Source organism: Nothoprocta perdicaria, unplaced genomic scaffold, assembly GCF_003342845.1.
Source record: "Nothoprocta perdicaria isolate Ctin4 unplaced genomic scaffold, notPer1 scaffold_114, whole genome shotgun sequence".
Classification (NCBI taxonomy): domain Eukaryota; kingdom Metazoa; phylum Chordata; class Aves; order Tinamiformes; family Tinamidae; genus Nothoprocta; species Nothoprocta perdicaria.
Window position 1 is genome coordinate 1,148,297 of NW_020454250.1, and position 27,314 is coordinate 1,175,610.

The 27,314-nt window shown below is 35.9% G+C and overlaps 1 protein-coding gene across 1 annotated transcript in view; it reads right to left on the reverse strand.

Annotated features, from left to right (window-relative positions):
• Positions 1-27,314, reverse strand: part of LOC112959301 (contactin-associated protein-like 4) — a 221,809-nt gene that overhangs the window by 138,114 nt on the left and 56,381 nt on the right. Inside the window, exon 3 of the mRNA XM_026053304.1 lies at positions 10,205-10,398. Coding sequence (XP_025909089.1) covers positions 10,205-10,398 — 194 coding nt within the window. The remainder of the gene's footprint in view (positions 1-10,204; positions 10,399-27,314) is intronic.

Genomic DNA, 27,314 nt, shown 5'->3' on the forward strand with positions numbered 1-27,314 from the left:
AACACATAGAGATGTCTATTTTACAGTTTGAATTTAGCAGGTTTTATACATGGAATGAAATATATAACAAAGTTAATTTTAAATCTACTTATCTATGACCTTTAAAGCAAGTAGTGGAAAATGTCATTGACTGGCAATAGAAAATGTAGATTTAAATAGGTTAAACACCAATATGTTAAAGAAATAACTAATTCTGTACAAGAATGCATGGCAAATAACAGAGGAGTACCAACCAGACAGTATTTCCTAAAATATGGCTACAGAAAACGTATACCTAGACAAAACAATAATATATAGATTATTCTTTTTAGTTCTCCCATGATTTGTTTCACACTTGCAACAAGAGAAAAAGATGTCTTATTCATAAGCTTGAAATATTTTAGTAAATTATATAATATTATTCAGTGTAGCCAAAATCACAAACATATGGTAGCCAAATGGTATCTAAATCAACTGAAAAATATGTAAAATGGAAATTTTATCAAGTTAGTAAACTAATCAATATCACTTGAAAATTATATTATTAAAATATGCCTTTCATATTGAAAGGTATCCTGAAAAAAAAGAATAGAAATGTGATGTTTACACTCAGGAATGTTCTGTTCTTTGCATATATAAACTTTAGTGGCCACCTTCCTATTTCTAGCCCACTTCTTCCAGGAGCTAAATTATGAATTTCTGTTGAAACTTGCAATACCAGAAATTATAATACATAAGATCACACTCTCTTTTTCAAATATGGTACTTCAATTACCATAATATGGATTATTACGGTCCCAAGATGCAGAAGTGCATTGTGATAAATATGGAAAAGGCCATTTTGAGGAAGACTTATTTAGAATAAGAAATACAATTATAAAACATGCGCAGCTGGAAAAAAAATCAATCATCACCAAGGTAGTAATTATTAACTCCACGTCAGAACAATCAAAACAAAAGCTACAGAACAGTCATCCAGAAAGAATTCTGCTACTCTTTGAAATGCAGTACATCTAAATAGAAACATTTAAGTGGCTTTGAAATGAGACACTATTACAGCTATAGCTATTTAATTATCATTTCAAAGTTTTAAAACCTTTCTAGGATAATTTAAAATCACTAAAACAGAAATGTGAAGATGTATGAATATGACTACATTGAAAGAAAAGGAGGTATTATTTCAATTGCATGATCATGACAATGCGAGGTTGAAGACAATATGTACTCAAAAGCAGTTTCTCTGAATCTATCATCCATGGACACATTATTAATAAAAATGCTGCAGGGCTTTCTCTTTGGTAGCTTCAAACCTGACAGATTATACTGGGCAATAAACAAGTCCATGGATAAGAGAGATACTTCCAAGTGAGGTCTGAAACTCTGTTTTGAAATTACTTGTACTATGTGCAAGTAACCGAGGGAGTGCCTCGGTTAAATAAGAGAAGTTCAATGTGAAGTCTACTCTGATTAGCTTAACAGACTTTGAATAAATTCAAAGAAACAAAATAAAAAAGCCCATGAGGATAAATTGTGTTTACAAAGACGAGAGGATATTGACATGATTTGCCCAAATCATCTGAAAGCTTCCCAACAAACTGTTAGCTGCAGAAAACAGGTAAGAACATTTCCAATTCATAATAAAATATTTCCATATCTGTCTTAAATCATTTTAAGATATCAATACCTGTTGAATGGCAAGCTTTTCCCCTTCATTATTCCATTCTAGAACAACCACTAACCCCTGAAATGCATAGGATGACTTACGACCATATTGTTTTTTATTGCAATGAAAATTTGTATAGCAATTTTCCAGACATGAATAGCGAAATCTATTTTAAATTATCCAAAAACTTGAACAAATGCAGAATAACTCAACATCTATTACAGTGAATGATTTGTAATGCAAATGGTGCACCACCATTCCCATGTTTATGGGAAGGCTAGCGAGAAGTCTAAGAAAAAGAATAGCCTCGATAAAAGACTGCTATTGATATTTACGAATCCAATCATAAAGTAGCATTGTCTTTTACAGGATTTGGATATCCCAGAAATCCAAATTCATATTCAGTCTTTTAAAACACAAACTTGTTATCAAAGTATCAAGAGAAAGGTAGGAACAATGAATAGGCTCTTAATACTAAAACACAAACAATTGTAACTGATTTCTCTTTCTTTTCTCTTAAAAGGACCGTGAATGCTGCAGGTACCTGTCAGAAACCTCTGATGAGTAATGAGACCAGCTTCAGCGTCCTATTCTAATTCTGAGTTAACAGTTCACTCGAGTGGTGGACTTAAAATTGTCTAAAGTATCTTAAAAAACTTAATGTCAGTTGTCAAACTTTTGCTCACCAGGGCAATTTTATAAATGCAATATCAATAGAAATACTGACTAAGACTAACCTGTAAACTTCTAATTCTAGTAAACATTGTCATATGTGTGTATTTTGAATGCACTTTCCTCATCATCAATTTAGATACATCAGTGTAACTTTTTCTCCCACGTAAGAATTGTCATAGTGTATGCAATTATAATGTATATTTTACTTGTTACAGCATTTTTTTTTATTTAAGGATTTTTTAAAGGATTTTATTTAAGGATTTATTTTATTTTATTTAAGGATTTATTTAATTTAGAAAAAAATGTATTATGTGTATTTTTTTTCTTTTTCTTTTTTTTTTTTTTTTTCTTTTATATTTCATATTAAAAATTCCAGGACAGGGTAACCTTGATGCATGCATTCATCTCTTCACCTTCGATACATGTTTTTGTACAGAGCATTAATCATTGTGACTGCTAAATTAGCCTTATTAGATTTCTATCTATGTGTTTAAAAATAGCAGTGCAGTCAGAGAGCATTTTAAGCAGAAGTGCATACAGAAATCCAAAATCTGCTAAAAGTTAGTTTCAGGAATTAAAACATATTAGATAAATACCACAACACCCTCAATTGCAAGTGGAGTATTGTGCACAAAATAAGTTTTGCAAAGCTTCCTCTGGACAAAATCCCTCCCTACCTGCCTTACTAACCTTCCTTACATTTCTGACTTCCTACTGCATTTTCATTTTTCCCTTCAAGCCCATTTTAGCCCAAGAATATTCTCCTCCTTTGGTCTCTTCTGCCTCTTCCCACCTCCCACAATATTTATCTCTAATAAACTGTTTCTTTTCAAGGTGCAAAAATGAATTTGCTAAGTAACTGCATGGTGGGCACACGCAGAGAAACACTGTTTGAGTTGTAAAACCCAACATGACTTTATACGTATTTCCCTAAGTTGAAGAGATATACAATGTATATTTCTATGTAAAGTTTCTTGATCTCTATCAGCCAGTTTTCTACATCAGATATGTCAGTGTGTGTACGTATGTGTGTGTGTGTGTGTGTGTGCGCATAAAGATTTCTATAGACTTGCAACCAAGACAATAGAAAACAAGCAAGAAATGTTATTCATTGCACTATTTCTATCAATTATAGAAAATAAGTAGGTGCTGTGGAAACAAAGATACAAGTCAAGAAATCAGAGGCTACTAGAAATCACAGAATCACAGAATCACAGAATATTTAACGTTGGAAGGGACCTCTAGAGATCATCTAGTCCAACCTTCCTGCTCAAGCAGGCACACCTAAAGCATGTGGCACAGGGTGGCATCCAGGTGGGTTTTGAAGACCTCCAGCGTAGGAGACTCCACAACCCCCCTGGGCAGCCTGTTCCACTGCTCTGTCACCCTAACAGTAAAGAAGTTGCTCCTCACCTGGAGACGGAACTTCTTGTGCTTCAGCTTGTGGCCATTACCCCTCATCCTATCGCTGGCCACCAGTGAGAACAGCTTGTCCCCTTCTTCCCTGCATTCTCCCTTCCTGAACTTATGCACATTAATCAGACCCCCTCTGTGCCTTCTCTTCTCCAAAGAAAACAGGCCCAGCTCACTCAGCCTCTCTTCATATGAGAGATGTTCCATTCCCTTAATCATCCTGGTTGCTCTTCTCTGGACCCTCTCGAGAAGCTCCACGTCCCTCTTATACTGGGGAGCCCAGAATTACACACAGTAAGCCCAGAGCTGCACACAGTAACATATCTGAAATATCTGTAAGAATAGCTGAATTGAGATGTTGAGAATTAATTTCCTCTAGAGCATGCAAAGGTTAAAGTCAATTGTTCATGTTTTGTAAATTAAATTATTTCTGGCAATTTTCCTATCTTATTTGTTTTCCCAATCTACAGCTTCCTAGTTCACAAGATGATGTTAATATATTCACAACAGAGTTATGAAACTACTACAAAATTCCTTCAGAAAATTAATTTCAAATCATTGTTATGACCCCGGAAGCTCTGATCTTAATGTCTAGGCTTATTTAATTGGAAATTGAAACTTATTAATTGGGAATTGAAACTTATCATGGTGATCAATCTGTCCACTGAAAAAGCAGCCCAGAAAATGCTCTAGACTACTGCAGTGAACTAAATAAAATTCTCAAACTATTTTAGAAAAAAATGATTCCGCAAATAATTTTAAAATAATCATTCACTTATGTAAATCACACTCTGCTTTCATACAATTCTCAAGCAGAGGATGCAAGTGTTTATTGTATATATTATTAGTCACAAATTATTCACCTGGTTGCAATCGCCTCCTCATTTGAACTGAAACAAGAGATTAAGCAAATCTTACAGCTGTCTCACTTCAATATAAACTTCACTAGCCTGCCCTTTTCACTCTTTCTTTTCCACTCCAGAAAGCAACTTTAATTCTTGTTAGGACCCATCTTGGATAGATTCAATGGAAAACATTAATATTCACTTTCACTGATGACCCATAACAATAACAGTAATAAATAACACTGGTAAACCTTACATTAAGATATTAAATGAGACAATACAGCAATACAAATTACAAAATAATTTCATTTGCATAAATATATTCAATGACAGGAAAAAAAAAAATAACAGGTAGTATCAAACATAGAAAAATGCCATTAAATATGTCATCTGAAGGATAGAGCAGGAAGATTTCTACTTAGGTCTTTTGATTTTATATTGTCTCTATATAAAGAATTATTTATGTCTGTTTAAAGACAGAAGTAAAATAAGAATGAAAATATAAATCAACGAAACTATAGAAATTTATGTAATATTTTTGTGACTTTGAAATGAAAATGATTTTATATTGACTTGAATAATGTCTGTACTTCTGAAGGCAAGAGTCTTCAAGTGATTACTTTTAGCTAGCATGATGCAGATGATTTGTTTATCTGTCATTAAGCTCAACTGTACCATCTTTCACTATAAGATCCTAAGCATTGTTAATGTCAGTCAGTATCACCAGAGAAGTTTCTGGCTTCTTTTGGTCTGCATGAATTCTGAAAATACTCTTTCTAAGCAATAATTTTCCACTACTGTGTCCCTGATTTCGATCCATCCTGTTATCACATCATGGGTCTTGGTATTTTTTCTATATTTCTACATCTAAGGTTTCTGGAAACAAAATTTAGATAGATAATGGGTGCTCTGGCTATTTTAAAATACATCCTGAAAGGAAATGTTCCACAGACAATAGTTCTTTTAAGAGACTGACATCTCTTAAAAGTCTGACATAAGGGTCTTTTTAATTTTTTTTTTAATTTTTTTTTTAAATTTCCTTCTTGAAAAGACAAGATATCAAAGAAATGATGAACAACCAACTGTAAACATAACCACACCAAAACCAACAATGTTAAATTACCTCATCTCTTGAAATTCATAAATACAGAGGATCTCTGATTATGTGAATAGCACTTTAATTTCTGTGAGTAGCAAAAGAAGACACAACATATCACACTGCATAATGAACTTGCAACATTTTTAACACTGCATCTAAGAAAAATACGGTGATAAAGTCATCATTTAAATTAACTCTGCCCTGAGTCCTCACAAGAATCCATGGAAACTTATTCTGGTTCAAAGTAGTGGTTAATATACAAGCCCAGTTAAGATGCATGGAAGTACAGCCCTTTGTAATAGTGAATTTTCCTTTTGAGAAGTTTGTCTTTTGAGAAGGACCCCCACCCTAAACCAGATGAGGACCCAGAAAAGTGATCCTTGTTTTCTGCAAGAAGGATAATAGCATGGAGCACTTGTGCTAATTCCCAAGACTTCTTTGGGGAGGAAGAGATACCAGCTTCACAAAAATGATAAATCAGTTCCATTTTCTTGAATCCTACCATGATTTGTTATTACCCGTGAGACTTTCCATAATGATGATTTATGTTGCAGTAGGGAGAATTTCCCAATAAATTTTGATACTCAATTAAAAGAGGAAGTTGGCAATATGTGCAGCTAGATGTACTCAACTGATCACTCAATATTTATATGATTTCATTTCATGTCATAAAGATAATAAACCTCAGAGTAAAAATACTTTTTTTTTCCAAACGCATATGATTGAGAATGTGCTAAAAAAAAAAAGTCTTTAATTCATTCAATGTAAATAAAATGGAAAACAGGCCTCAAAATTTAGATATATACAAACACATGCGGAGGTACAAAGATATTTCAACATTGTGTTAAAATATTTGCAAACCTGTCTTAAAAAAATACTGTTAATACTGACAAAATTTTGTGGAATTTTGCTTTATTTTTAAATCTGAGAGATTAATAACAAAATGTAGAAATGGTTCAAAACAGAGAAAGCTAAAAGTCTGTATCAGTGTATCAGAGGGCATATGGGTAAAATTTAGTTGAAGAGAAACTGCATTTCTTCATTTCCCAAAAACTCTTGCTGGTAAACAGCCTTGTGATACTATTTCCTGTCACTCATGCTTTCATTAAGACTGTCAGCCATGGGAAACTTTGCCATTCACACACAAACTGTTTACTTTCTTTTTTCTCTCTCAGCTCCCCCATCGGAAAATGATGGTGAAAGCCAGCTCTGTTAAAAGTTATTATATTTTTTAAAAGAAGCATTTAAAGATATAATTGATAATGTCAAGAAGATAGTATACAGAATAAAATAATTTGTGATACCTATCAAACTAATTAAAACTGTAAATTAGACAGATTAAAGAGATTATTATTCATAGCTGTGTTTAGATTAAATAATAGATTCAAAAACATTATGAGAGTCTTTATAAATATAATAAAAGTGTTTGTATCTAGAAGAGAAATTGCTAGGAAGAAATACTGCTTTTAAAAATAATATTTAGGAAATAAAAATATTTTCAAATATTTTCAAAAAAAAATATTTCCCTGAAACATATCACTCTGTTTCTCCTGAATTATGGAAGAAAACCAGCAAAAGAATAACTTTCCTTTACAGATTACAATTTTATAATTTAATATGCACACAGATTTGCAACCATTGTTCATTTTAAAGGCAGAAGAGGAGGTTGGATTTAGCTGTATCTGAAATTATGTGCTAAGTAATGAAAAAATAGAAATAGATTGAAGAACATATTAAAATATTCCTTGCTCAAATGCATTTATATTTTAATATGCATAAAAGAAAATATAGAATTAATTTGAGCTGAGTTAATCTCTTTCAAAGATTAAATTAATCCCTTTGAAAAGGAAAAAAAAAATGTTCAAAAATATGTATTTTACTCTTAATAACTACTTCACTTGAGAATTATATCTTTATCAGAATTGTATGCACTTTTTACTTAAAAAACCTTAATATAAGTATCATACAAAAAAAAAAGTGGAGAAATACTATGAGAGAACAGCAACAACAACAAAAAACTAGTGACAAGGAGAAAAGAAATCACAGCAATTGTACAAAAAGAATATTTGTCAAACTCCAGCTAATTGAAACAGCTAATCTATAATGAGCACAGAACTAGTAACTACAATGCATTTAGTTTTTCAAAGAGATGTTTCTAAAAGTGCCTTTCTCTTTTTTAAAAACATAGAATTGAAATCTACATTACCAGAAAACTTCTTACAGGTGTAAGACAGTAAGAAAAGTATATGCTTTGACTGTGGTCAGTTAACTGTAAATGAGAAGTCTGAGATCAAATTATATTGCATGGTTAAATAACAGTGCCACTGACGTCATTTACAAACCCAGTACTAACATGGAGAGAAGGAAAGACAAATCATATATAGAAGTCACAAGATGGAAGAGATGTTTATCTCACCTAAATTCACCTAAATTCATTCAGCTGCATAATATGTGTAACTGAGTTCAGTACTCACAGTCAAGGAACCATTTTACAAACAATAGAAATAAAAACAATTGGGTAATTCCATGCAATTCATCTAAAGCTCACAGAGAGATGCCAGTTAGTCAGAAGAATGAGCCTTACAAGTGCCATTAAAGAGAGCTTAGTCTCCTCATGATTTGTAGAAATCTACAGGAAAAAAAAAATGTGAAAGAAAGAGGCATGGTAATACCACTTGGCAGAGCAAGTTCTGCCTTGAAAAGACAGCATATCACTGTCATGTAGAAGCTATCTAAGACTGCATTCCACACTGGTACAATTATGTAGCAAGTTCCAATGATGACAGCAGTTTCAGAATCATAAATTAAGATAAGCCATAAGGCAATTGAAACAACTGAAAAAAAAAATACAACTGAAAAGGAAAAAAAACAAAAAAAAACAGAAGCTGTAAAATTGTACAGAAAACACATATCTTTATTATTATTATTATTATTATTATTATTATTATTATTATTATTATTATTATTATTATTATTATTATTATTCAGGTTTAGGTTTTTATTATTTCATATTGTTTTTATTATTTTAAGTTTTTATTCTTGCTAGAAATATAGCTGGGTATTTCATTTAAGAAGAGTTAACATACACAGATAACAGTTTGAGAAAATCTACAAAGTAAATGGAGATTTTAAAATTTCATTCCAAAACCATAACAACACATTACTTTTTGTTTAGAAAAGGAAAAAAAAAAAGGCATTGTAAAAATCTAATCAATTTAGAAATTTGGAGAATTTTGTTTGATATTTTACTTCTGGAAATATTCAGAAATAACTATTTGTATCCATGTCCACAATATCAACATGGGATTTCACAAGAGCTCTCAAAAAAGAGATCAAGCAATGCCACCTCTCAGATTCATTTAATCGGTCTCTCTGACGATGCTCAAAGACAATATTGTAGCAGCTTATGCTCATTTAACATTTGGAAGACTGTTTTCCTTTCCTCATTCCCCACAGCCATATGGATTAAAAACTCATTTATTTCTCTTTGTTATGAAAACACAATCTGAAGCAGAAGCATGTAGCAAATTCAAAAAGAAGGATAATTATGCAACAAGTAAGCGACTGCATAATCTCATTATACCATAGATGGAGTTTGACAATAACAGAGTGACAAGAACATTTAGAATTAAAAACCAACAAAATTAAAATGCGTAAAATGAAATACATTTTAACACAGTGCTTAACTGCACCAGGAAACTACTGAAGCCCAAAGATTAGTTGTTTGAAATGAAGAATTTCTTCTTCATCTGTATAAAAGAAGGATAGAAGTAACAATTCACAGGATAAAATCACAGCTTTCAGTCCAGGCTGGTAATCATTGTGGATCAAGGAAAGCTGCAATCGTGGGGTAGGAAGTAAAATTATCATTCAGTGTTCTGTGTGGATTTTGGATATTCCTTCATATAGATATCAAGAATCTCACTAGAATCCCATTTACAATCCACATTAATAGGAGTTAAATAGATTGCAACATCAGAAACTAGATTCTGAATTACAGAAGAACAACAGTAAAACTCTGTATTAATTGATTCTTGCTGATTTTTTTTCTTATAATTTCAGGGATCTGTTTGGTTTAGATTTTTATTTCTTTATGTTGCTTCTTTCTCTTACTAAAATCAGATTAAATGCTCCAGAAAAATATAGTTTTTTTTTTTGTTTGGTTTTTTTTTTTTTTTTTTTTTTTTTTTTTTTTTTTGCTAATTAAAATTAAGTTTAATATACTAACATCAATACCTTGGGAAAACAACCTTGCCATACATAATTTAAAAGATTTTTAGTCTTCAAAATATATGCTTGCAGCTCTTAATGGAATAATGCTAAGAATAGATTTTTGCTGTTTGTTTGCTTTTTAAGGTCCTTCGTCTTGTCAAAAACTAAATCAGGTTTTATGTTTAATTATTTAAACTTTTTTGCTGTTGCTCTTTACATTTCACTGGTTTGCTTGATGTGTGTTCGCAACAATATATGGAATAATTACTTTATCTCTTCCTAAACTTCTACCCAACTTCTAAGATTAAAGGAACATACCCAAATGCTTTCTTCCTGACGATACTGCTTCCAGTTTCTCCCACTGTCACTGAACATCAGCAAGTAGCTGGTTACCCAGTCAGAGCTCCCATATCCACCTTGAGTAGCAACAGCAGTAATCTCTGTTCGTTCACCAAGGTCAATCTGAAGCCACTGGTATTTATTGGACACAAGAGGAGACCAACCACCGGCACCTTAAAAGGGGAAAAAAAATCATTGAAAATTATTATTAATAAACGTAAGTTACCATGAATTTTTTATGATTCAAGATGTATGCAATCTGGCTTGATACTACTTGTCAATTAGCATAAAAAAAGCATATGGATTACTTGGCTGTATGCAGACACTTAAGTCTATAACAAGTCAGACTGAATTTTCTTTATTCTTTATCTCTCTCCAAAATTAAATTTTGTTATGGATTCTTCTGAGTAACTTTTATGCAATTTAGTAATGCTCTTCCAGTACTTAAAGTAGATTTTTATTTGCTTCATAGAATTCTATTTTTATTACTTCCTAAGGGCTAGAGAAACTATTGAGGTTTCTTCCAACCTGAATGACTGTGTGCTTTTGTGTTTAACAAGGGCTGGATATACAGGTGTATATATGAAGCAAGAATGCAAAAGGTGATAAGCTTGTGAGTCTCTTTCAAAACATGCAATTTGTACACAAAACAGTGACATGTGTGAAATCTACACATGAATACTTCCAATCAGGAGATCACACAGAATCACAGAATGGTTGATGTTGGAAGAGACCTCTAGAGATCATCTTAATACACATTGATAAGATCCTGTCCCAGTCTTCTCTTCCCTAGGCTAAACAGGCCCAGCTCACTTAGTCTTTCCTCATAAGATTAAGGTTCCTCATAAGATTAAGGTTCAAGTACCTTAATCATCTTTGTCACTCTGCAATGGACCTCTCTAGCAGCTCCACATCCTTCTTATCCTGGGGAGCCCAGAACAGCACACAATACTCCAGACGCGGCCTCCTCAGAGCTGAGAAGAGGGGCAGGATCCCCTCCCTCCACCTGTTGGCAACACTGCTCTTGATATAGTCCAGGACCCCATTGGCCTTCTTGGCCATGAGTGTCAGCCCCTCCACCCAATTTGGTATCATCTGCAAACTTGCTGAAGTTTGCAGCAAGTCAAAGAAAAAACAGAGGTGAACAGAAGTTAAGGCATTATAAACAGAAGTTGAGGCATTACAAAGGCTTGCTTGAGGTGAGAGAGAGTTACCACTTTCAGGATGGATATGTACAGAATCTACTTCACAATTCCCTTGGCAACACAATCTGCTTATCTGCTCTTCTAAATACACTAATGAGAGTAAATGAAGAGTGGAGCAGAATGGAGACACCATGGCCAAACTTTGTTGACTTCCCTGCCGAGCTAGTGACTTGATTGTGCCATTGTGCCACAATGAGCTAATGAAGAATGGGGCGAAGTGAAGATACAGCAGCCAAACTCTGTTATACTCCCTGTAGAGGTGGCAACCTGGTGTTACTGTGCAGCTGATAAGCCACATAGTATAATAAGGTGTCTGGTGCTGGGCCAACAATGGTGGCAGCTCAGTCCCTTCCAATGGACTTTGCTCAAACTTCTCCTCATTCTAATCTCATTATAATACCAATACAAAATCCCATCTGCAAGAGACGGTTTTGAACTGTGTCTGTCTCGACGTTGTTGCCTTGTTGCACCATTTAGAAGACCGGGACATCAGCTCAAGATGCGAACAATGGCATTCTTGTTTGATGTGATTATCTCAACATTGTTGCCCCACCACTCACACTTCTTGACTGAGGCATCCTGTCTCCAAAAAGCCTGTAATATCATCTCGAGGATCTATGACTTTTGGGGCTAACAATGCCCAGCAATGCCTGCCAAGTGGAACGGGCAGTCAAGGTGGGGGGAAGGGGAGCACCAGAGCACACAGCAGTATGACACAAACTACACGTACCAGAAATCTTCATGCAGGCTGACTCTTTGCGAACTGGAACAATATAAGGACTATTATTTTCTCCATGGAGAGAGGCCTCCTTCCTTTTCATCTGCACTGTGCGACTTCTTCAACTGCGCACTGAGTAAATTGCTGCTTCTTCATCTTCTTCTGAACTCTCTCAAGAGATCATCAGCCACACCAAGAGCAGCCTCTTCTCCTTCAAGAGACTATCACTTGCACCAAGGTGGAACTGAAGAAATGTAGCTGGACCGGTGTTGATGGTAACTATAATCTTGCTTCATCTCTCTCTCCCGCTTACTTGCTTATCTTTTTTTCCTTTTCTCCCTCTTCTCTTTCTTTTACCATGATTATGGGAATAGAGCTCACAAGGTTGTATGACATTTGATCTTGTTTTTCTCTTAATCTCATGCTTGGGGTCATATTGAAACCTCCCCTTACAGTGGATCAGGACAGTATCCTAGAAGTTACCCGCTTCCAAGGAATCCTCATTGGGCATGCTATCTAGATTTTTGATTAACTCAGGTAACTTTTTAAGCCAATCAACCATTTGTACACTAGGCACTATCTAAGAACCCCACATTGTAGTACAGAATTTCCTATACTGGCATCTGAAACCTGTTCTCTAAATGTTGCATTTGAATAAATTGTGCTATTTGTGAACTTGACTACTTGTTTTGAAGGTGATCGGACCAACACAGAGCAGACTGTTCGTGAACCTGATACTGCCACAGTCGGGCCTATAGTTACTACAGTATTTGATATCCCTGAGTCCAGCCGTTCCCAGTCCCTTTAACCTTTGAGGATTGGCTGGAACACAAGAGGATTAATCTCTTTCCAAATTTCTGTCCCCCTCCCTCATTAAACTGCAACAGTCCCCTCATCCAAGTCATTGACGAAAAAATTGAACAGCATTGGGCCCAGTACTGACCACTGGGGAACACCACTGGCCACAGACCTCCAACTAGACTCGGCCTCATTTATCACCACTCTCTTGGCTCTGCCATCCGGCCAGTTCTCAATCAACCTCACCATCCATTCATCCAGTCCACACTTCCAGAGCTTTCCTATGAGGAAGTTATGAGAGACGATGTGTAAAGCCTTGTGGAAGTCAAAGCAGACAAAGCATCCATGGCTTTCCCATTGTCCATCCAGCCAGTAATCCCATCGTAGAAGGCTATCATAGAATCATAGAATGCCCAAGGTTGGAAGGGACCTCAGAGGTCATCTAGTCCAACCCTCCTGCACACGCAGGGTCACCTAGAGCACATGCAACAGGGCTGCATCCAAGTGAGTTTTAAAGATCTCCAAAGAAGGAGACTCCACAACCTCCCTGGGCAACCTGTTCCAGTGCTTTGTCACCCTCACAGTGAAGAAATACTTCCTTAAGTTCCTGTGGATGCTTCAGTTTGAAGCCATTTCCTCTACTCCTATCACTGTCCACCACTGAAAAGAGGCCGGCCCTCTCCTCCTCCCTCCCTCCCTTGAGGTATTTATACACACTGATCAGGTCCCCCCTCAGCCTCCTCATCTCCAGGCTGAACAGGCCCAGCTCCTCAGCCTTTGCTCATAGGGCAGATGTTCGACCCTCTGATCATCCTGGTAGCCCTGCGCTGGACTCTCTCCAGCAGCTCCACATCACTCTTGTACTGGGGAGCCCAGAACTGGACGCAGTACTCTAGATGTCGCCTCACCAGGGCTGAGTAGAGGGGGATGATCACTTCCCTCGACCTGCTGGAGACGCTCTTCTTAATGCACCCCAGGATCCCATTTGCGTTCTTGGCCACCAGGGCACACTGCTGTCTCATGGTCAACTTGTCGTCCACCATGACACCCAGGTCCCTCTCTGCGGGACTGCTCTCCAGCAGGTCCACCCCTAATCTGTACTGGTGTCCRGGGTTATTCCTCCCCAAGTGCAGGACCCTGCACTTGCCCCTGTTGAACCTCATGAGGTTTCTCRCYGCCCARTCCTCCAGTCTGTCCAGGTCCCTCTGGATGGCAGCACAGYCCTCAGGGCTATCAGCTAYTCCWCCCAGTTTGGTATCRTCRGCAAACTTGCTGAGGGAGCACTCCAGCCCTTCATCCAGGTCGTTAATGAATAAGTTGAACAGGACCGGACTGAGAACTGACCCCTGGGGGACACCACTAAGTACAGGCCTCCAGCTGGACTCCGCACCATTGACAACCACTCTCTGTACCCTGCCATCGAGCCAATTCCTAATCCACCTCCCCATCCACTCATCTATCCCACACCTTGGGAGCTTGCCCACGAGGATGCTGTGAGGGACAGTGTCAAAAGCCTTGCTCAAATCCAGATAGACCACATCTACCGCTCTGCCCTCATCTATCCAGCTAGATATTCCTTCGTAGAAGGTGATCAGGTTAGTCAAGCAGGATTTCCCCTTGGTGAATCCATGCTGGCTACTCCTGAGCACCTTCTTCTCCTCCATGTGTCTGGAGAGAGCAGTCAGGATGAGCTGCTCCATCACTTTCCCGGGGATGGAGGTGAGGCTCACCGGCCTGTAGTTACTCGGGTCCTCCTTCTTGCCTTTTTTGAAGACTGGAGTGATGTTGGCTTTCTTCCAGTCCTCCGGCACCTCCCCTGTTCTCCAGGACCTTCCAAAGATGATGGCGAGCGGCTTCGCTAGGACATCTGCCAGTTCCTGCAACACTCTGGGGTGCATCCCATCAGGGCCCATGGATTTGTGGGTGTCAAGTTTCCTTAGGTGCTCTCTGACCCACTCTTCCTCTACCCAGGGCAAGCCTTCCTCTCTCTGGCTCTCTTCATGTGTCCCTAGGGCCTCGGATTCTAGAGGGCTGCCCCTGACAAACACAGAAGCAAAGGCAGCATTCAGCAGCTCTGCTTGGCCGTGTTTTTCGTAACCAGGGTACCCATTCACTAGTGGTCCCACGTTCTCCCTGACCTTCCTTTTGTTGTTGATATATTTGAAGAAGTTTTTCTTGTTACTCTTAACATCCCATGCCAGATTTAATTCCAATTGTGCCTTAGCTTTCCTTGTTGCATCCCTGCATTCCCTGACAATTGGGGACTATCAGGGTGGTTAAATATTACTTCCTCTTGGTGAATTCATGTTGGCTACTCCAGATCACATTCTTTTCCTTTGCATGCCTAGAGATGCTTTCTAGGATGAGCTGCTCCATCACCTTTCCAGGGATGGAGGTGAAGCTGATTGGTCTGTAGTTGTATGGCTTCTCCCTCTCACTCTTTTTGAAGACTGGAGTGATGCTGTCTTTCTTCCAGCACTCTGGCACCTCCCCCACTCTCCATGTCCTCTCAAAGGTGATGGAGAATAGCTTTGCAATAACCCCCGCCAATTCCCTCAGCATTCTTGGGTGCACCCACAGATTTTTTGTTGTTCACTTTACCCCAAAAATGTATAAGCCATGCCTCCTTGATCAGAGGAAAATCTTCCTCTCTCCTGCTTTTTTCTCTTGTGTCCAGGCTTTGGAGTTCATGGGGGATGAACTTTAGTAGTAAGGACAGAAGCAAAGAAGGCATTTAGTAACTCTGCCTTCTCTGCATCCTCTGCATTCCCAAGGCATCCACCCTGTTCTGCAATGGACCCATGTTTTCCCTCTTTTTGCTTTGCTGCTGATATATTTGCAGAGGCCCTTCCTGTTGTCTTTGGCATCTTCTGCTAACTCTAATTCCAAACCAGCATGGACATAAATCTACATGTATTTTGAATGGTAGCAAGGCCAGAATCTAATTCCTGCATTTGGTCAACGCTGAGTTTTGTAGAATTCAATACTGAAGTTTACTGATGGAGCAGAATAAATGCTTTGAATGGGGAAGCTAAAACTGCAGGTGAATAAACTCAAATGAAGAAACTACTGTAGTCTGTTCAGTTATCAGACTTAAAGATAAATTGAAAAGAAAAAAAACTATTGCATCTATTTAGTTACCTCCTGTCTTCTTTAGTCTGCCTCATTTTACCCAGCTCAGGTTAATAATTTCTCCTTCATAAAGTCAACAGCAAAATTTCTGTCCTGCCCAATTTCATTAAAAAAATAAAATGGTGTTTTATGTTTTGGCAAACTATATATATATATATAAACTATATACATATATTTATATGTATAGGCATAGGAGAATTCTGAGACACAGTTAGTACCTGAAGAGTGAGGAGGGATTAGTAGAGGATAAGGTCACAGCAAATGGTAAAAGATCCATTGTTTTTACACACAGATTTGGATCTAATGCATACTCACACAGACACCTTGAAACACAACACGACTCCTTGAAAAATGTTTAAAATATACAGACACAGGACAAGAAGAAGAGCAAATACTTATTTTCCACAACAAGCAATAAATACTGCATTATTTGGAAACAGACAACCACCATTTTATGTTAGTAAATGCTTTGCGTAACATTTTATAAATAAAACATCACATAGGGTTTAATTCTGCTCAGTATCATAAGCCAGGTCTAAACCTTACTTCCCTTTGAAACACTCCTTACAGACTAAAGATTGTCACTCAAAAATAAAATGTTTGAAAATCATACAAGTTTTCAAAATCCAAAATTGAAGGTTCATCTTTGAAAGTAAAAACAGCAGAAAACAACAACAACAACAACAACACCTTCTCCACAAATGTTGTAATTCTTTTATTCATGTATTTATTCACTAACTAAAACATAACAGGATTTAAACTTTTGGTATGAAGTATAAAGATTGTCTATATATTTAACTCTTTATCCAAATCAGAATTTACAACTTCATGCAAATATTTTGTTAGAAATACTTTGACTGAATTCACAAGAAGTTTCTTCTCTTATTCATTTACCTATGAAAAGGGATAACAGATCAAGGATATGTATAAGTATATGTATGCATATAAACATACACACACATATATACACACACATATACATATATATATTTGTAGCATTTTATCTGTTGGACATACTATTGGAAATGATAAAGAGTTGAAGACTATAGAGTTGGAGACTATAGCTGAGCAGAGATTTAAATTTCACCTTCATTATAATTAGTGATTTATTTATTTAGTGAACCTATTTATAAATAACTATATTCAGTCTCAGTAGCATCTTAAGGACAATCATAATATCACAGCAATCTTTTCCTAGTAAACATAGATTTTTTTTCAGTCACTATAAGAAAATAATGCCAGAAGCTCTTAATTCAAAAAACAAAATGAGGTAAAACAACCAAACCTCAAAGAAACAGTGTTTCCATTTGCATTATCTGGTAAGTGCACTTAACTGGTTAACTCAAAGTTAAGAAACATAGATATTTCTGTGAAAATGAATATTTTAAACAGGAAGAACAGAAGGAAGCATTTCCTTAATGATAAGTATTCAGAAAAATAGAAAAACTTGAAAATATATAGTTGTATAGACTTTGTTGTATCTCTCTTTGCTTCTTGAGAGAGTATATGTGTGTAAGACTTAAATATGTAAACTGAATTCTCTCCTTGGTGTATATTATAAAATCTAATAATGAAGTTAAGTAACATAACAAGAGTTTAGAAAATTCTGTTTTTATGTACTACTGCTTAAGCTGTGTGATTATTACATTAAAAACAGAAAATAACTCAAGAAGCCAGTGAAAATATAAATAATTGCTAAAATAGCAGAAGCAAGTTCATTCATATTCATCTATATTTTCCATAATAAAAAAAGGACATTGCCAAGAAAAATAAAAGTCTATTTATTTAAAATAAAAGATTTGAGTTTTGTTCAGCATTCATTTTCAACTTCATGTACTGCTGTGACGGATATGCTCCTTTCCTACCTCAACTTGACTTTTCACATGGAGCCCTATTTAAGTGTTAAACACGAGTGATGCTATCTAATCTTGGTAGGGGCCTTCCTGATTTCTTCCCGGACTCAGACATTAACATAACAGTCGTGATGGCTGCATCCTGATGGGGAGGTAAGGCTAATACACTAACCAAATGTCCTTTGCAGTGAAAGAATGACTACAAGTGAATCATTTCTTCCTATAAATATGGAGACAGCCCAAGAGCCCTTTGAGATCTCCTCGCATAGCAGCAGACTGCACACCAGGATCTTCCCTTGAACAGGAATGCCTCTCAAGGACACTCCTTGGGGTTAAGAGAACCCTTTCCACAACAGATTAGTGATAAGTGAATATAGTGTGCTCTCTTTCTGAACTTGTACACTTAATTTTGTAACGGTTCACAAAATCCCTTAGTCATAAACCATTGACCAGGTCTGGGAGGAGGACTGGGTCCAGCCGCACCCAAACGCCTCTCAGAAGGAACTTGGAAAGCAAGGGGGTCCAATGTGAACCTTGTTACTCAACAGGAGGATATTCTCAATAATTTTTTATTATCTTGAACGTTCATGCAGTAAATAATAAGCGACCTTGTCATAGAATCTCGTGAAGACACTGTCCATATCAATAATCCTATTATTATTTCTTTCATACGAATGAAGTGCATTGTGTCACTCACCCCTCCCCACTCATTCTGTGACAACTGTAATGGTCCATTATTCTTTAAGAAGAATCTACTGTACCAGTATTTCAATGTGCTGGGTGCAAATTCTTCACATTCAGCAGAAATATAGGTCCACAAGGATATATGAAAATAGTTATAAAATAGGTTGCCAGTTTTATTACAGAAAAAAATAAATAAATCAAGCTTTCAGAAATAGTTTATTCTGCACTGAGAGCAAATTAACACCTTTAATTCTTTTCATAAGCCTGGAGAGAGAGCAACATTCACTCATCATAAGTTGGCCCTCAGGTGCACAGCCTCTGCCTGAATAAAGCATTAAAAATATTCTGGCAGTCACTAGGAGAGGCTGTACAAGGATCTCTCATAAGGCTGGGATTGTTTTCCCACCACCCAGCTCATGGTTCACTGGATCCTCATCCTTTGGTGGTCCTGGAACCCTCCTTAATTTCAGCAGATCTCACACAAGCAAGTCCAGCTCAACGAAAGGGACTGATGCCCCTCAGGGCAAGGTATCATGACTCCCTTCTCACTGACAGGTCACAATAATTCAGGTCAAATCATGCCAGAAAAATCAATGCTCCATTACTGATCCTCGATGCAAAGGATATGGATCTTCTTCGAAATGCAAGGCCATGGGTTGCAGTGAGGTCAATCAAAAATGCCAAAAGGCACCTTCCTTCACAGCTGGCATATTGGACAGAAAATTAGGGATTATGAGAACTGTGCAAGATGGCAAACCAATGTGAATACAGAATGAACTTGAGTAATAAATTTTCTTCATTTGAACCATAATCATTTTTAAGTATCAACATACGACTCATCATTTTCCAAGCAAATCATGTAACTTCCGAGGACTTTTAATTGCAAAATGGAGATGATTGAAACATTTCCACAAAAAAAAAAAAAAAATCCTATTAAAATTACCAAATGGCATTCAGTTTGCAGAAGGATTCATTTTTTTTTTCTCAAAGAAAGTAAAAATATATTTTTAATGGTTTACAAGTTCTGTCCAAATCAGTCAATTTTTGAAAACACTAAATACTAGACAAACATTTACAAATTCTAGTTGTCGTTTCTTATGAACTTCTTCCCCTTCCTCTACTTTGGTCAGCAATTTTTTTTTTTTTTTTTTTTTTTTTTTTTTTTTCAGGAGATTCATCATTTGACACCTGACTCATACAAGTTAGTCAAAATTAAATCACCAAGAAATTTCACATGCTCACACTCACTTTCTGTACGGTTCCACTAATACTTCCCATGGTTTGCCTTGGAACACAGAAGCCAGAAAAAAAAAAAAAGACTCCCTTAAAGGGAGTCTGCTGCTTTGGGAAGAATGAGAAGTGCCATTTCCCAGGGTTTTCACTGCTTACATCTAAAGTGTTATGTTGCAAAGTCCCCAACATCTGCATTTGCATTCACAGGGATTTATTCTTCAGTGGCTTTGCAGAAAAAAAATGGTGCATATTACCCAAGACCAGCAGCTCAACTCTCTCTGCCAAGCATTGGGCAGAAGCAGCAGGATCCATCAAACATCTGCATGCTGCCAACTGACCATCAAGTCACTGCAACCCGTCTTGTCCAGCTGCGTGGCATGGCACTATCTCACATCTATTCCATGCCTGCCTTGCCTCCTTTTCTTCTGTATCTTCTGACCTTGCAGCAAGATTAACATGAATGATGAACTATTGTGTTTGGCAAGATTTTTTTTTTTTTTTTTTTTTTTTTTTTTCTGTATCATATTGTTCTGGACAATATCCAATGCAATGTGCTCCAGGTGACCCTGTTTGGGGATTGGACTTCTAGAAGTCCCTTCCAACTCCAACTACTCAACTACTCTGTGGTTCTGTGTCCTTGGACATGGCAATGTGCAGAAGTGAGGTACACAAGGGATGTTGGAACGGTCTTGCAAAGAAATACAAAAGGCCTGTCAGATACACAGAAGCAGCACTTCATTCCAGAAGAATTTCATTCTCATGCACTTCACATATACTTTAAAAACTACAAGATGATTTTCTTTACTTTTGCAAGCGAAATAACCTCTGACCTCCCCCACTGAATACCATTATAAATGGATCATAATGTGGAGTAGCCATTAGTTTCTTATTCTGACTTGTGTTTGCTAGGGTAGGTTTTTTAAGGGCATGCATTTTAGTAATTCCTCACTATTGCAAGTATGGCAATACCATTATGACTAAATTACTGAAAACAGAAAAAATAATGCATTTAAAAGGGATTACCAAGAAAAACATTGGATATGACTGAGAAAAGCCCTAAACTTCAGAACCATGACAGAAAATAGCTAACTAATCTTACAGTGGATTTGGGATGTTAGCACAACCATGGAGGCTGTATTCAATTTATATTTACTATGATAAGTTTAACCTTTCTGGCAAAGAATTCATTAAATGATGCTTAAATTTTGTAGTCTGGAGCTCAGTGGTCATCAGGCTGTTAGACACTTTCTGAATTATCTAAAAGCACAATAGGGAAGATAAACTGAAATAAAGACTCCCCTACTAGGCAACTCCAAAGTTCCCTCTCTACTTGTTTATCCTGTAAGTGGCTTCCCTCTGCATTAATATGCAACCTGGAGAATAGCTGAAACCGGTGCTTGATTCACTTCTGCTTCTCCACATGCAGTTCTTTATAGAAGTCTCACCATTGACACTGCTTTCAATTTTGGTCTATTTTTGCATATTTGGCCAAAAGAATGGCAAGCAATGTGTATAAACAAAAATTCAGATTTGAACTAGCATACTTTGTAAAGGATGCCTTTCCTTGATTAACCATGCTGTGTATTTCCCATATGGATCATTTAACAGAAGCTGATTTTAATTTGAACTCAGTAAAGTTGCACAAGGGATGAATTTGGCTGCACATATTACAAAGCAGATTTTCTGCATGTAAGCAGTTGACAACTGAGTTTTCCTGTGCTTAGAAATGTCAAATGAAGTGTGTCACAACATTCACAAAAAGACTAAAATAACAAAATGTAGTGTTATATGCCTTTTCAACCTGAAAAGCAAGTCATGCTCTTTCACAAATGAAGATTTGTGAAACTGCAGATGAACAGTATAAGAACTTTTTTTTTCCTACAAAAGTTGATGGAAGGATGTAGAGAATGGTATGGGGATTGGTCCATTATCTTCCAGATCATGGAAAACATTCTACTCTATATTAAGACAGCCTAAGAAATAGAGTTCATATAATTAGGAACTTCCATTTATGCACCTAAGGTGGTCAAGATGTTAAAGGAGGAAAATGGTATCAGTTAGTTGGCATTTTTTTTTTCAGGAAAAGAGTGTGCAGAAGCTGCTGCAGCAAGGTAATTCTGAGTCATATCTCAGTAATAAAAGATATAACCCTAAGCATTAAAAAAAAACTATGAAAAAATACAGTAATTAAGATTGAGAAGAGGATCAAATACCTTGATCGCTGAAAAAGGTCTACAGAACTGAGAATTTGCTTGGGATACACAAAAATGGGAGACTGCTGTTTTCAAAGCCAACTCTGAAATCAAGGCCCCACATATAAAATTGCAGTATGGTATTTTTTCAAGTACATTTGATAACTGCTTCATCCTTTGCCTTTGATCTAAGCGAAATTCTTTTGTTCTTCAGATTATTTTCGGGACTCAAAAGTCTTTCTAATTTTCTCTTATTATCTGTATTTAAACTATCAGACAAAACAGAGCCAATCCTATGACTCAAACTAGAAAAAAAAGACATTCAGCACAGTAATTCTTGTCTCTTGAAAAGGAGTTATCATTGCCTAAAGGAAGTATGATATCTTACTGGCCCCTGAGCAACCCTTTTTATATTTTAAGCTTGTGAGTATAACAGGTATATTCTGTTCCTGTAAACTGAGAGAACAAATAAATACGTCTTTATTTAGAGATCACTAAAACAATATGTGCTTCAAAATTATATCCCAGGGATACACCTGCTGCATAGTTTCAACCAAATAAGTAATGGAGAAAAGAAAGAACTTAATGATTTCTGACTATAAATCTCATTTGAATGAGTAAGATTTTGATGACAACTGTGTGGACGGAAATAGTCAAGAATGATGGAAAACTTTCAGTGAATTGACACTAATCCAGAACAGTTTCTTCCTAAGGAAATACTGTTTGCAAAAAAACAAAAACTGCCTTTCCAGCAGAAAACTAAACAAAGTACTAAAAAAATAGTACTTTTTAGAAAACTAACCTAACCTAGTTCCTTTGCAACATGCAGCAGGAGTAAATCAATCAGTCTCACAATATAATCTTCATAACCACAAGTGCATACAAATATTTATCAAAATTCATAAATATTGCTATGACTATATGGCCAGCTTGCAAAGAACAAAGTTCAGTACTAATTATATAAAAGTATTTGACTCATATTTGATATTTCCAATATAGCTGAAAATACACAGTCTAGTGTAGACAGTTGGTTCACAGTATTTTGTGGTATGATAGTGATGGAAAATGCAAGAAAGAGTAGTGGCTCTGGTAAATCTATATCTGGTAAATCTGGTATATCTGGTAAATATAAGTGGCTCTTCCTACAAAAATATACTTATTTTAAATGGTATTTCCAGCTACTATTTAGACTAATGGAAAAGTTTTTCAATCCATCCTCTTTAGAAAGGAAGATGTGATGCATTTTCCTAGCATACCTAATGATCTATCTAACTTAAAAGTCCCAGAAATTCTCTCTTAGAGTTCCATTGAGAAGGCTCTGCAAGCCATTTGTCCTAGGAAGACATAGCTTCCTTACATGGAGTAACTTACTATTCTCTCTAGAATTGTTCCTGTAAATCATAGAAAAACATTCTTCTCATCCCTCAGCTTCTAAGAGACTGTATTTCTTTCTAATAGCTTTATGCCAGCAGAGGTAACATTATAGCTTCCAGTCATACGTGGGACTTCATTCTTCTTTCAAACAGTGCTTTTCACAAAGTATCCTAGTGAGTGAGAAATTCTGCAGTTGGACTTGGTATTTTTCCTAATACTTGGCCATCAAAAATGCATGTTATTTTTGTCACATTCTTTCTTTCTAGACAAGAATCACTATAACGACCCAGAAACTAGTTCATGTGTAAGGAAAGACTAGGTAGTGTTTAAGTCCTTCAGAGTTTTCATAAGTAAATAAAATCTACTTTTTTTCACAAAGCAGAGAAGGATGCATTTTTTTTTAAGGAAGGGTATCATGTTGAAGATTTTTGCTAAAGGAGAGACTGCATTTGATCCTTTCATCATAATCAGATATCTGAAAGCTCTTAATATATGTAAAGAAAAGATCTCAAACTGTTTATAACATAAAAATAAGAACCAAGATCATTCTATTATAGTTGAGAAGTTATAAGAGTTACCAGATTAGCAGTTTTTATTTATAATTAGGACACTGCAATTGGGTATTTAATTTCAATTTAAGCACTATTAAATCAGTGAAAAGTGACAAAGGTGTGGGTCACTTGAGACAGTGACCCTGAATTCAGTTATATAAGGATACTGACCAATGGCACTGAATTCAGAACAGCCATGGAATATTTTTACACACTGATGAAGTCACAACTTCATTTAGTCTCTCACAAATGACCTTTATGTCTCCTTCACTTAGAATACAGAATCACAGAATCATAGAATGTCTGAGGTTGGAACGGACCTGTAGACACCATCTAGTTCAATCCTCCCTGCTCAAGACGGACACCTAGGGGCACATCCAGATGGGTTTGGAAGACCTCCAGAGAAGGAATTTCCCTTTCTGTTACTTATTCCATTGAGATTTATATTCAGAAATGATGGGTACTGGGTGTGATGTGAAGGTGCAACCCTTTCAGAACATACGCAGGGCTGAAACAGAGCCAGAATTTAGGGGAATGAGTCCTGTGGTAGTGTTTTCCTCCTCTTTTTTCGTCTCTGTCTCAGGTGTACCCAGACTCAGAGTGCCTTATTAGCAAACCTCACTGCATGTGATCATTGCATTCATGATGTATCTGACACTCTTTTCTTCTGTTTCTATTTCTGTTTGTGTTGGCAAAATGGGGGCTGTTTATTCCTCATCATTCTTCATTTTATCTGAGGTTATTCTGTTCATAGGTAAGTGAGGCAAAAAAAACTTCCAGGGGAAAAAAAAATACTACCACCATCCTTCATTAACCAGATAAGTCTAAACCAATTTCCGATCCAAAAATTTTATGCCTGATATTGTTTCTAATTACATATCCAATGCTGTAGCAAGTATGTAAATATCAACCAAAATGGAAAATAGGTATTTATTGTATAAATATTGTTTCTAGTAAAATAAAAGTCATTCAAGTTGATTCTGCCACAAATTCTCTTGTGTTTTGTCACTTATACATGTCAAAACATTTTATTTTTTTCTTTCTAGTTGTTTTCCTTTCATTTCTCATGATGCAAGACATCCTGATGGGAGCTAGTAAATTACATCAGACTTAGTCCTTTTAATATCTTAATGTTTGCACTGAGCTAGTGTGCCATATTATTACTTCACTGAATGCAGTCACAGATAGAAAAGAAGAGCAAAGTAAAAGTAAAACTTTTACTTCGAATCACTTGGCCTCAGTATATTCAGCAGCGGAAGTCTGTGAACTGCTTTACACAAGTGCCACATGCACAGGGTTCTTATGATATTTTCCAAGGAGATTAAATTAGATTCTCCAGCTCAAGTTACTGCCTTTAATAAGATGTATGCACTAAAAATATGTATACAGTATACATACAGTACAGTGTATACAGTAAAAAATGTGTATTTGCATACTTTGCATACATATACTCATGTATGCATATAGATAGATAAATAGATAGCAGTTTTGTGATCTATATATGATTTTTGGACATTTATAATTTGTATTTATTCCTACCTCCTCAGAAATAGGTTTCTGACATTTCAATAGGAAAAAACTTTTATTGAGATCAGATAAAGACAAGTATGGACTGGGATTTTGTTTTGTTTTACTATGCTGCAAATATATTAGAAGCATAATTCAGATAGTCTTGTATGTTCCTTGAGGAATTGTACATTTTTGTACAGACAATGAAACAACAATACTAGTAAACTGTAAAAAGACTATCAACAAAATTACAAGCAATATCAAAATAAATCTTAAAAACCCTCTGATTTTTATTATTCATCTTTAATGTGAGGCCAGATAGATGGTCTCCAGTTGTGTTTAACAGGAGAGTGCATTCTACAAGCAAAAGTGCAGGAAAAGAATGTTTCTGAGCATATGAATATGATTGCGTCTACCATTTTTATCACACTACTGTAATCTCAGTCCTTGATGAATCATTTCTGATGACGATCCTTCTGGAAATGCTAATTCACTGACTTTGGCACCTGTCTTAACACATACAGCATGCTGCAGTTAGTACAGCAAGGCAAAGAGATAAAACATTGGCACAGCAGTTTCCAAGTAAAAATAAGTATCTAAATACTCTCAGTTTAAATACTCTAAAATATTCTAAGTGTTTTGTTTGAAACAAAAGAAGCTCATTTCCATTATTTTGAGTACAAACTGTTAGAGCTACTAGCTGGGATCACTAGTCAACTCCATCTGGCTACTGGTCTCCACACAGACATGACATATACAAAAGGAACATAATTTTATAAGTAAGAATGAAACTGTAATGTAACCTTTGTGTTGTTTAAAATCTTCCATTCTTGTGTGCATAAGAATATGATTACTACAGAATAGACTGATAGATACTCCATAAGCCAACTCAAATATTTATTCTGATCTCAATTTGGTTCTGCAGAAACTATTCTCATTCAATTGCTGTGATGTGCATGTACTTGTGCTGTCCAAGTCTGTGCATGTACATGTGTGGGCAACTTAGCCTGACAAAAACATAACAAATTGGCATTTAATGATATAAATATAATGCTTCCTGCATAAATTGTTCACTTAATTTGGTGTTCCAGTTATGATACCCAACAGCTTTTAATTTATGCAACTGTATATCCTATTAAACTTATTTCAGAAAATATGTGCATTAATAATTAGAATATTTGCGTCCCTCAGTCTACAAGCACTTTTCAACAATTTCAAGAGAGTATAGAAATTTATTTGTATCTCTCTGTGGACACACTATGACAAATCCTCAGCTATGAAATTAACATAGCTCTCTTGAAATTATTGTACTTAGTTTCCTATTATCATTTCCATTTAAATGCTGACATAAGAGTTTAGTACAAGGCTATCTGAAAGATATATTTTAATCAATTCATTAACCTATTTGCCTCCCTCATTTTAATATTTTTATTTTTAGTTAAAGAATTCAAAAAGTAGCTACATTTTTTTCTCTTCAAATCCATAAGAATTTCTGTTTCTGTTATTTCAAAATTTTTGAATTCTAATGTTATTATTCTGCCATAGAATTATTAAACACCATATTTTAAGAATCTTCTAAGTGTTTTGGGCATTTTAAATTTGAAGAGGACAAACAGCATGCTCAGTCAAATTGGCATGATGAACAAAAAGAAAAGTATAACAAAAATTGATAGAAAATAGAATAAGGAAATTGCAATTGAGCTAGACTAATGGAATTTCATGATCATGTAATATCATATCTGGCATGATTATTATAAATAAAAGACAACATCTCTACTGGCTAAATACTTAGGTTATGGGTGGTATAACTGTAACTATAATTTTGCATTGTTTCATGCAA